The sequence below is a fragment of the Momordica charantia genome, assembly GCF_013281855.1.
Source record: "Momordica charantia cultivar OHB3-1 chromosome 8 unlocalized genomic scaffold, Mcharantia_2.0 BLBB01000008.1, whole genome shotgun sequence".
Lineage (NCBI taxonomy): Eukaryota > Viridiplantae > Streptophyta > Magnoliopsida > Cucurbitales > Cucurbitaceae > Momordica > Momordica charantia.
The window spans coordinates 20,424,634-20,437,364 of record NW_028275166.1 but is presented as its reverse complement, the minus strand read 5'-3'; the positions used below and the strand labels follow the sequence as shown (position 1 = coordinate 20,437,364).

At 31.5% G+C, this 12,731-nt stretch overlaps 1 protein-coding gene across 1 annotated transcript; it reads left to right on the top strand.

Moving 5' to 3' along the window:
- The first annotated feature begins 10,672 nt into the window (after nucleotides 1-10,672).
- LOC111024096 (exopolygalacturonase-like) lies at nucleotides 10,673-12,477 on the top strand. Its single transcript, XM_022301695.2, has 4 exons — nucleotides 10,673-10,874; nucleotides 10,965-11,264; nucleotides 11,440-11,958; nucleotides 12,057-12,477. Exons 1-4 carry the CDS (start codon nucleotides 10,743-10,745, stop codon nucleotides 12,300-12,302), a joined length of 1,197 nt encoding a protein of 398 aa, XP_022157387.1. The 5' UTR covers nucleotides 10,673-10,742; the 3' UTR covers nucleotides 12,303-12,477.
- The last annotated feature ends 254 nt before the right edge of the window (nucleotides 12,478-12,731 follow it).

The window sequence follows — 12,731 nt, the reverse complement described above, 5'->3', positions numbered from 1 at the left end:
TTAACTTTTCATGGAAAAAAAATAAATTTCCTATAATGTCTACTCAAAGAGTGGAAGTTAATGTTGAAAACATTGTGATCATTAGAGAGATTGGCCCATACTGATACGCGACAGCCCAAGCGTATTGAGCTACTCGAGCCACAAGCCACTTGAATCCAATCGTAGTGATGGTTCAACCCGAAAGGCTAAGGATTAGAGGAATTACCTTTGCAGTCGTTACCTTGAACATACAAATTACTCACTATGCTCGAAGTTGGAAACACTCCACGAGTTTGATGACCAATCAAACAAGCCTAAGTTCAATCCCTTTGTGTGGTTGAACTTAGGCTTTCGTATTTGAGCGTGCACGGAGCGTAGGCACGCGGGCGAAGGTGGGTGGCATAGGCGTGAGCGAACGACAGCGCTCGTTTGAAATTAAAAGTAATTTAAAATTAAATGTAATATATATATATATGAAAATTATAATTCTTCTAATATTTCAAGATTCTTGATATTCGTAGATTAAATTTTATTATATATTTTATAAAGATTTTAAGACTCTTCGAATTCTTATATTAAATGTAATAGAATAAAAAGTAATAATTATATTAAATGTAATAAAATTAAAAGTAATAATTATTGAATTAATTTAGATAAGTATCACATTTTATAATTTTAAATAAGTGCAATATATACACATATATATGAAAATTATAATTCTTTTGAGATTTCAAGATTTTTGATATTTGTAGATTAAATTTCCTTATATTCTTTTTTTAAGATGGGAAGACTCTTCGTATTTTTATATTAAATGTAATATAATTAAAAGTAATAATTATTGAATTAATTTAGGTAAGTAAACTTATCACATTTTATAATTTTAAATAAGTGTAATATATATATATATATATATATATATTATATTTATATGAAAATTATAATTCTTTTGAGATTTCAAGATTCTTCATATTTGTAGAATAAATTTCCTTATATTCGTTTTTAAGATTTTAAGACTCCTCGTATTCTTATATTAAATGTAATATAATTAAAATTAATAATTATTGAATTAATTTAGGTAAGTGACATGTAAATTTAAAAATTTTGAAGAGATAAAATAGTTTAAAAATATTTTTCAAATATCACAGCTTTTTAGTATAGTAGTTTATTAGAATGTGCATACACATTCTACTTTTTTTTACTTTATTTTTATATTATACTAATAAGATTAGTATGTGCCTTAAATTTAAAGATTCATGGGTTGCTTATATATTACAAATTGATAAATTTATTTTATAATTTATAATTGGTGTAATTATAAAAATAAAAGATTAAAAAAATATTATTATTACTAAAATATACTAAAAATGAAAATATATGAAATCTTAAAATTAGTTATCTCATACCACTCTTGAATGAATTTTAGTTTACATTTTATTATTAATTTAAAAATGTATAAGTATTTTAATATTTTTATTTTAAAAATGTTATTTTGTGACCATTATTTTCTAAAAGGAATTTTGTTTGTTTGATAGAAATTCTATAGATTTTTCAAATCTAACATGTTATTATATATTCAACTTTTAAGTTGAGATAAAATTATTTTACTGATTTAATTATTTAACCATGCATTTAAATTGTATTATTTCATACCAATTTTTAATAAATTTTGAAAGATCTAATTAATTTAAAGTTTCAAATTTTTGGATCTTAGAAATTAAACAATTAAACGAGATGACACAAAGACGTTTTTAACGTGGTTCGGTTTCCCAACCTATTCCACGAGGCCACGCCCAGAGAATAAGATTAACAATCAAAAGTTAATATAATTTACAATCAATATTGACTTATGCATAAAAGAACTCCCTTCCTAAATCATACCAATTTTTAATAAATTTTGAAAGATCTAACTAGCTTGCTAAAATATTATTCTATTTTTTAAATGTCAAGGTTTTGGATCTTAGAAATTGAACAATTAAACGAGATGACACAAACACGTTTTTAACGTGGTTTGATTTCCCAACCTACTCCATGAGACCACACCCAAAGAATAAGATTAACAATCAAAAGTTAGTATAATTTACAATCAATATTGACTTATGCATAAAAGAACTCCCTTCTTAAATCATGTCGCAATATACTTGATCGACTTCTCATTGGATTGAATCTTTTCAAACACAAGCTTCCCCTGTGTTGTAGACCACCGCTTGAACTCCCTTCAATGGTGATGTGCCTTCTCCAATACTGGATAGAAATCTCACAAAAGAAGAACAACTCACAAAATTGCCCTTATCGAATTACATAAAAAATTCTCTCTCAAAATTTTACACCATAAACAATGCTTGAACAATTTGAGAGAATAAAACAAACTTTGCTCCACACTTCTTGCCTGATATGTTCTAAGACTAAACAATAAATAGACAAGAAAATTTGACATGAGAAGGAAAGTGAATTTATCACAATTCCAATTCAACCACAAATCTCTCAATACAATTAAAACACAATTTCCATATAATCAATTAGTAAAACGTTCCAAGAAAGAAAACTAGCTGAATCTACAAATAAATTGAATGATACACCTAAAATAGAATAAATAGAGAAAATGATTAAATAAAACTTAATGTTTTTGCCAAAAATGCCCTTGGATAAAAATCCTTTCAAATTTTAAGGTTACATTCTATTATTTTCAATATATTAATTTTAAAAATAAATAATTATTTTAATATTTTAATTTTTAAAATGTTATTTTACCTAATTTGGGGCCTTTATTTTTAAAAATATTTAGTTTATTTATTAAAGATGCTAACGATTTCTAAGAGCTAACATTTTGTTATATATTAAGTTAAAATATATTAAACTTTTTTAACTTTGAGATCAAGTTATTTTATTGATATAATTTCATATGGTAATTAAAATTATTAAAGAAAAATTCTTTGAATTATGTTATTGTGAAATGAAATGACTACAAGTTTTGTATCCACCTTTTAAGATTCCATACAAATTATTGTTTCTAATTAATTTTCTAATTTACTAAACACTTTTTGATGAATTAACTTAAATGATTTTTTTTCAGCAATATATATAACACGAGGTTGTAATTGGTCTATATTTTAAACAAATATTTTAAATAAAATTGTTCAAAAGAAAAACATTCGAAATAAGAAACAATACTCTAATTATAAAAGAATAATAAAAATAACAATAGTATAACAAAAAAAAAAAATCCAAATCCCAACTATATAGTCGTATTTTAAGTTACATATGCTCGCTTTTATTATTGCTTGACAAATAATATTAATTTTTTTTGAACAAGATAAATTCTATTATTCAACTTCATAAAATTGTTGAACGGTAACGTCGCAAGCATAGTATTCGAAATATATAGATTTTATATGTGTATCCTTTGCAACTTAATGAATATGCCTCGAACATATTGAGATGTTTTGAATATTATTATTTGGAGATAATATCTTCGGAGGTCTGTTTTAGAAACTTATTTACACAAATGTCTAATGTTTCCCAATTTTACAGTTTTAGAATTCTCCACATAGGATTTTTTTTAAATACCAATTTTACCCTTATTTATTATATATACTTTTATTATACTTTTTTATTATTTTGAAATTTAAAATATTTAATTCCATAATTGTAATCATATTCCTTTAATTATTGTGGACCCCATATAAATTTTCAACACTAACCCCTTAATTCACCCCTTCAAAAAAGATTTTTTCCTATAATTTATCATTATTATTAATTAAAAAAATATCCAATTTTGATCCAACAATATTTTTCCATATGATTTTTTCCGTGTGAAGTTCCCACGCAATTGACCACTTCAGTTTGAAATTGTTTGATTAAATTACATTGGAGCCAACCACACTATCAACTTTAGGGGGTTTCCTTTCACAAATCCATGATGGTCTCATAGGTAAATAAAATAGCTGGAATTATGTATAAGATATATACCACATATACAATATATTCTAATATTTACAATATATGCTGCTTCAGTCAATATATTTTCATATACGATATATTCTCATATATTCCCATATATACAATATACGGTTATAACATATATTCTACTTATACTTTTGAAATCTACTATTATTCACGATGTAATTAACATTATGTATATACGTCTTTTAAGTAAGATCTAATTTACATATCACGTATTATTATAGAATATTAACAATTAAGTATTCATTTGTATATTTTTATGATATAACGTATATACTGTGAAGACTTTTGAATTCAAATATTATTATGGATACGGTTAATATAATTTATATACCTATTAATATTGTTTTATAACTTACAAACTATGTATTATTCAAACTTATAAGAATAATTTGATATCAATGTCGTATGGAAGCAAAGGTATACATTATAAGATATATCCCCATATATCCCCATATATACTGATGACAAAGCGATGAAATCAAACTCACTATAAGGTATATTCATAGTTCACACCTACATTTTGCACTACTAAAATCTAGGTGCGTACAAAAATAGAGCGTTAAACTATACAAAATCATGAATCGAAAAAAAAACCATTGAATATATATGTGTATGGAAGGGGTTTAACAGTACAAAAAAAAAAAAGAATTTTCAACATTGTTCAAATCTGAAATAAAAAAAACTTGGAGGATATATTGGAATGAAAAATATATCATGGTGAGACAAAACTACTTTCCAATCGGCGAGATGAAGGAGATGACGAACGGAGACGAAGGAGCGCAGACAGCGAATGGAGACGAAGGAGCGCAGACGAAAATCGAACGAGAGAGGAAGAATAGAGGATTGCTCCGATGATGAAGAATAATGGAGACGACGATCGGAGACGAAGAACGTTGATGAAGCCGGAGATGGAGGAATGCAGACGGTCGGAGACGAAGAAGAAAAGTCGGAGAGAAGGAGCGCAGACGGCCGGAGATGAATGAACGCAGATGGCCGGAGACGAAGGAGCTTAGACGGCCGGAACGGAAGAGCGCAGACGGCCCGAATGGAGGAGCGCAGACGGCTGACGGCCGGAACGGAGCAGTCTTCGAACAAGAGAGGAAGAAGAAAAATCGGAGAAGGAGGGGTTTTCAAATTTTTTCAATTATGGAAGATTTTGGAATTTGGTTAATATTTTGGGATTTGATATTTTTTACTTTTGGAAAGTAGGCAAAATTTAAGGGATTTAAATTGTAACTTCGCAATTTACCAATTTTAGATTTTAAAAATTAATTAATATTGAAGCATAGATACGAAAGGGTATACTAGTAAATTGGGTGATGGGTACCATCTTAAATTAGGTTGTTTCATAACAAAAGTGTAAATTTTATACATTCAATCCTTTTATGTAATTATGATCTCTAAATAGCCTATCAATGTACTAATCTCTATTATTTGAGAGATGTTTTTGTTGGGAAATTGAAGACCCTGAATAATTTCCCCTTCCACAGAAATATCCAAACACAACCAAAATATATGAAAATAGGAAGAAAACTGTAAAAGCAATAGAATAACGACACAACAAATTATACTGGTTCACCACTAAGGGCTACGTCCAGTCTTCCACTCAGATGTGGGTAATTCACTAATAATTGTTTAAGGATTAGAATACAAAACTCTCCCCAAAAATATCCCCTAGAGATCCCAACAAAAGCCCTCTAGCTTCTAAGTATTATAACACACTATACTTAGGTACAGGAATGGAAAACACTCACTAAACCCACTGGATACAGAATCCTTTTCAACACTACCCACAACCACTCAAGTCCCTTTTATTTGGATTCTATACAAATGAAACCTTAATATAAGGGCTCTATTTATAAGAGGCCAAATATCCTAATTCTTATAGGAAAACAATATTGTAATCCTTATAAGACAACAACATCCTACTCCCTGTAGGAATTTGTAATAGTGTTGAAAAATTCTTTTCTTCATAGGACATGTGTTTTTCCTGTTTTCTTCCTATTTTCATATATTTTGGTTGTGTTTGGATATTTCTGTGGAAGGGAAAATTATTCAGGGTCTTCAATTTCCCAACAAGTGGTATCAGAGCTGTAAGGTTGCAGCATCATGGGTGACAGATATGAAGCACACCATTATTATGAAGGGGTCCTGAAGTTCACCGGGGAGAATTTCAGTTTTTGGAAGATGCAGGTAAAGGATCTTCTTACATGCAAGAAGATACACAAGACTTTGGGAGAGAGACCAACAGGGATGGAGGATAAGGATTGGAATGAGATAGATGAGCAGGCCGTTGCAAACATCAGAATGTCGTTGTCAATAAATGTTTGTAGTCTGGTGGCAAAAGAGACTACAACAAAGGAGTTGTTGAAGGCCTTGCAAGACAGGTATGAAAAACCTTCTGCTAATACAAAAATACTTCTATGGGCGAAGTATTTTAATATCCACATGGAGGAGGGAACCTCGATGAATTCCCACATCAATGAACTCACCGATATCTTGAACAAGTTAGAAGGGATGGGTGTCAAGATTGACGAGGAGGTGAAAGCTATGAGGCTGTTGATGTTTTTGCCTGACAGTTGGGAGACGATGAAGACCGCGGTGTCAAATTCGCTAGGGGAAAATAGCTTGAAATTTACAGCTATTTGTGATGCCGCCATATCTAAGGAAGCTTGGAGAAAATTAGGGAAAATGTTTGCATTTACTTCAGGGGCAGAAACCGGGGTTGAATCAGCTTTGGTAGCTCAAAACAAAGGGAAGGCAAAGATGAGTTACAATGGGAAACAACAGCAGAGATATAGTAGGTAGTGGGAGTTCCAGTGGAGAAGTAGAGTGTTATTACTGCCACAATAAGGGATACATTAAACGCTTTTGCAGGAAGTTTAAAGAAGATCTTGAGAAGGGGAATACTACTGCAAACGTTGTAACAGAAGAAGAACGGATTGAAGAGTTTCTAGCTTGTGTTCAGAGGAACATATCTGTAGACCAGTGGGTGGTTGACACTGCAGCATCAGAGCACATTGCTTCAGAAAGATGTTGGTTCTCATCTCTTACTGTAGGTGATTATGGCTCAGTGAAGATGGGGAATGGGAGTATCTCCAAGGTGAGAGGAATTGAAGATGTTTGTTTGAAGACAGGCAAAAGGGCCGAGTTGGTGCTACGAGGTGTCAGGTATATTCCTAGCTTCAGATTTAATTTGTTATTCGCAGGGAAGCTAGATGACGATGGCTACAACAGTGAGTTTAATGGGGGTTGCTGGTAGCTCAAGAGGGAATCTAGGGTGGTGGCAACAGGCCACAAGAGATCTTCTATTTATCTGTCAGAATTTAGGGTTGCCAAGGGTTCACTGAGACAGACGATGCATAGAGTAGCTGCAGATGGTTCAGGGCGAGACCTTAGAGGACCAGCAGCATTGATGGCCAGAACAAATTAGAAGAATCTGCTATCAGCTCAAGTAAAACAGTTGAGAAGTACAGAAAAAGGGAAACGGGAATTTGATAGGCCATGAAGTTCATACCTCAGCTGTCAGACGTTCAAGTGAGCTGGAGAAGTCGCATACGCGAATTAGTGCATTGAAGGATACGGGTTCTATTTCTAGTGTGACGACAGACTTGGGTGGGAGCACCAAGTCATTATGGAAATCTTCCTTCAGAGGTCGTTGGGTTCGATCGAGAAAGGAAGTAACGGGGACTACTTAGATCAAGTAGAAGTATGTGGCTGTGTCTTCAAGTCTGGGGGACAAGACCACGTAGGATTGCTCAGTCTCGGGGCAATCACAGACAGATGCTTAGGTAGGGCCAAGCAGTATTGATCAGTTCGTTGATAGAGGAGTCAGAACTGTGTCTTGATAGAGGGTGTCAAGATGATGGAACACTGTTGATGCAGTGGGAGGCAGAGAATTGTCGCTTTATCTCCAAGTGGGAGATTGTTGGGATTATGGAGCCAAAACAGGAAAAACACATGTCCTACAAAGAAAAGGGTTTTTCAACACTTCTTACAAATTCCTACAGGGAGTAGGATGTTGTTGTCTTATAAGTTTTACAATATTGTTTTCCTATAAGAATTAGGATATTTGACCTCTTATAAATAGAGTCCTTATGTTAAGGTTTCATTTGTACAGAATCCAAATAAAAGAGACTTGAGTGGTTGTGGGCAGTGTTGAAAAGGATTCTGTATCCAGTGGGTTTAGTGAGTGTTTTTCATTCTTGTACCTAAGTATAGTGTGTTATAATACTTAGAAGCTAGAGGGCTTTTGTTGGGACCTCTAGGGGATATTTTTGGGGAGAGTTTTGTATTCTAATCCTTAAACAATTATTAGTGAATTACCCACATCTGTGGAAGACTGGACGTAGCCTTAATGGTGAACCAGTATAATTTGTTGTGTCGTTATTATTGTGTTTTTACAATTTTCTTCCTATTTTCATATATTTTGGTTGTGTTTGGATATTTCTGTGGAAGGGAAAATTATTCAGGGTCTTCAATTTCCCAACAGTTTTGAGCGAACTAAAATTAAAATAGTGAAACATTAAGTGTGATTGAAAAAAAACGGTGGAAGGAAGCATATTTTTATAGCAGTACAGAATAAGCTTTTGAAATTCTAAAAGTCGTGAAATTTTTATATAAATTACAATTAAAGAAAAAATTAATTTTACATGGCAGGAAAACTTTTTGCATTTTAACCAAAAATTAATTTTATGTGGTAGGAAAACTTTTTGCATTATAACCTTTTAAATCTAATACATTTTTTTAACAAGCAAAATGTTTTTACTGCATGCTCCTTTTTCAATATAAATAGATAACCTTTTAAATCCTATACATTTATTAGTATTTATAATAAATAAATAAAAAACTCTACACGAAACTTTTTGCATTTTTACATTTTAAATCCAATACATTTATTAGTATTAATAATTAATTTAATATTAATAATAATATATTAATGGTATAGTTTGTAAATTAGTAAATTTAGTAAGGGATCGTTTGTGTCGTTGGGACTCTTCTGTTCCTACTTCAGGTGTGTTTTATGCTGGCATGGAGTCCAGGACCATCTTTTCTTTGAGTGCCCCTCTGGTTGGGAGGTTGTATGATTGCTTGGGTTGGTTCTTCTCATCGCATTTCATATTGGTCTACTGAGCTTGCTTGGATTTGTCACATTAGTACCAGAAAGTCTGCTCGTCGTTGTGTGTGGTGTTTGACGTGGACTTCAGCTGTTTCATTTATCTAGAGGGAGCGTAATGCTAGAGTTCATGCGGGTGGGGTGGGCCAGTCACCTTCTATCTTCTTACGCGCCTTGAAAGCCGAGATCTGTTATCGTTGTACTACCTGACATAGGAGATGCTGTTTGAGCTATGATCCTATGATTATCTCGACTTGGGATTTGTTTTCTTGATTTTCTTATCTTTCTTCTTGTCTTGAGTTTTCCCTTTGGGTGGTGTGCCTTGATCTCGGGCTCTGATATCCTCCTTTTTATTTTGTGTGTTAAATATAACCTTAGCAAAAAAAAAGAAAAAGGGCAAGCGACAAAAGTATAAAAAAAATGTTTTTCCTACCTTCCCCCTTTTTCATATAGTATGAATATAGATATAGTTATGACTATTTTGAACTTTTACGTTTACTTGATTAGTGGAAATAGTTATATAATATTTGGGTGACTCATTTATTTATGTTTTTGTGATATGAATTAGGAAAATGACGTGTTTGGAAAAATATTGGTTTTTTATCGATATAACTTATATGTTAAGAATTATATACGTTAACCTAATAGATAGTTCAGTGGCAATTGACATGTATATAATTTTAAATTGAACTGGTAAGAGAAAATTTGTTATAATAAATAATGTAATATTAATATAAAATAAAATGTAAATATTTTTTAAACTTTAATATAAGAATAAAATTTATTACTATTAAATAGAAAAATAAATAGTAGAACTAAAATTTATTTTAAGTAATTATTATTTTTACTTAAAAAATTCTCTATATATCTTTTTTAGCTAATACATTTTTAAATTAATTAAAATATATAAGGATATTTTGGTAATCATTATTCATATTTATGGAATTGGACAACATGAATTAGTTTCTAACTTTGATTCCAAACAATTTCAAGTAAACAAATATATGAGATAGACTTTTCTTGTACGGACTCTCTATCCATGAGTGGGGAATCCCCACCTCGATACCGTTTACGCTCTCTCTACTCCATTATAATCCCATATTTATATTTATCTCATCCATTCATTGGTTAGTTTTTTATTTCATAGCATTTATTCAGGAAAAATCATAACATCAAAATATTGTCACATGGTCATTTAAATATATACAATGTCCCAAACGATTTTGAAACTTTTGCATTCAAAACAATATAAGAAATTGAACAATTATGGTAGATATACATATGGGCGTGGCTAATATACTTTACCAGCCTTATATTTCTTCTTCACTAGCTAGTGAGCCGTTCTTTTGAGTGAGAAGCGGACATCTCTCACAACCTGTGTGTCTTTTTTTTTTTTTGGTCAGAGAGAGTTTAGTAAACTTCTATTTTACTTTAGAGAGAAATTTAAGGGAGGTGAGAAGTAAATGTTTTCTTTTAAACCCAAGTAGTTCGGTATAATTAGTTATGGGTAATTGGTGCAAACCGGAGAGGCCTAATAATAAGGAAATTTGAGTGGTGCCAAATTCATAATTTTCTATATAAATACTTCTAATCGCCATCAATACCTTCAAACATACTGAAAAAGATACTAGGCAAAAAAAATTAGAAAAAAGCAAAAAAAGAAAAAAAATAGAAGAAGAACAAGATGGGAATGGAGTTGAATTTGTTGATTCTATCTGTCGTATTATTATTTGTATCAACAACGAAAGCCCAGTCTAGTGATGGCATTTTTGATGTAACCAAGTTTGGTGCTATGCCTAATGCTGATATATCTAAGGTATAAAGAAAGTGTTTAATATTTGTTTATGAGATGGGAAACAAAAAATATGATAAAGACATTGTTAATTATGTTTTAATTTATGTATAGGCTCTGATGAGTGCATGGAAGGAAGCTTGTGCATCACCGATTCAAAGTAAAGTAATTATTCCAAAGGTGGCTTACAAGTTAGGTACAATTGATTTGACAGGCCCTTGCAAAAGCCCTATCGAAGTTCAACTCCAAGGAACAATACAGGCACCAATAGATCTTACCGGAGAAGGTTGGGTTCAGTTTAAATATATCGACCACTTTACATTATCAGGTGGTGGAACTTTTGATGGCCAAGGAAAGGCAGCTTGGGAAAAAAATGATTGTGACAAAAATCCCAAATGCGATAGACTCCCCATGGTACGTGCACTATCATCTAATCAATTTCTTTTTGGTGATTTCCATATATCTTAGTCTATATGTTTATTAATCAATCTTATGGTTAGGATTTTAAAAATCAAACTGTCATCCCATATTTTTTCTCTTAATTAAATGTACGTATGCATGAGAATATTTGTTTGGTATAAATGTGCAGAGTTTGAGGTTTAGCTTCATCACAAATTCGATCGTGAGTGACATAACCTCTAAAGATAGCAAAAACTTTCATGTACAAATTTTGGGTTGTAACAACCTTACCTTCCAACACGTGAATGTCAATGCGCCGGGAGATAGTATCAATACAGATGGAATTCATATTGGTCGTTCTACTGGGATTAATATCCTAAGTACAAACATCGGTACAGGAGATGATTGTATCTCACTTGGAGATGGTAGTAAGCAGGTAACAATTACTAATGTGACATGTGGTCCTGGACATGGTATAAGCGTAGGAAGTCTAGGAAGGTACACTGCTGAAGAACCAGTGGAAGGAATCAGAGCTACGAATTGTACAATAATGAATACATCCAACGGTGTTAGAATAAAAACTTGGCCAGCTTCTCCTACTGCTGGAACAGCTTCTGATATGCATTTTGAAGACATGATAATGGTTAATGTTAGCAATCCCATTCTTATAGACCAAGAATATTGTCCATACAACCAATGTAACAAAAAGGTATTGAAATTTTGGTACTTTTAAATATTTGTTTTAATTGCATTTTGAAAGGTTTAAATAATGCTTAAAGAAACAATGTTATATCTATTGCTTTTCAGAGTCCATCAAAAGTGAAGATTAGTAAGGTTAGCTTCAAGAATGTTAGAGGTTCTTCAGCCAATGCACTTGCAGTCAAACTTGTTTGTAGTGCCGAAGTTCCATGTGAAGATGTAGAAGTAGCTGACATTGATCTCACTTACAATGGAAACGAAGGTCCTATTTCATCTCAATGTAAGAATGTGAAGCCCATCATTTCTGGAAAACAAAACCCTCGTGCTTGTTCTTCCCCTGCTCCACCAGCCTAAGTAATTGTAGAGATGATCATTTGATGTAGAAAATGGTGGAAGATAATCTATCTACACTAAAGCTTTGTAATTATAGAACTTTGTAGCACTCAAGTTTTCATTGGGAAAACTTGTGGTGAAAAAGGGTTTTTCTTCTTCGTATTTACAAATAAAGAGACGTATTATTTGGCGTAAACCTTTTTCTTACTTAGAAATATTTTTAATACATATGATATGATAGAGTTGTTGCCCATTAAAATATTTCTTCTATTAAAAGTTTAGCTAACATTATAAAAATATTAAGTAAATAAATAAATTAGTTCAAGGAGAAGAATTCAAAAGAGTTGTTTTCACAACTTACGTTTTGTAGACACCGTATTTGATCCGACTCAAATTTTATTATGATATTTATTTATTATTTATTATTTTACTTTATTAAATTTTACTGTT

Coding starts and splice junctions, on each gene's coding strand:
- LOC111024096 (XM_022301695.2), top strand. CDS start 10,743: ATGGGAATGGAGTTGAATTTGTTGATTCTATCTGTCGTATTATTATTT. Junction 11,265..11,439: donor AATGCGATAGACTCCCCATG/GTACGTGCACTA, acceptor ATAAATGTGCAG/AGTTTGAGGTTTAGCTTCAT. Junction 11,959..12,056: donor ACAACCAATGTAACAAAAAG/GTATTGAAATTT, acceptor ATTGCTTTTCAG/AGTCCATCAAAAGTGAAGAT.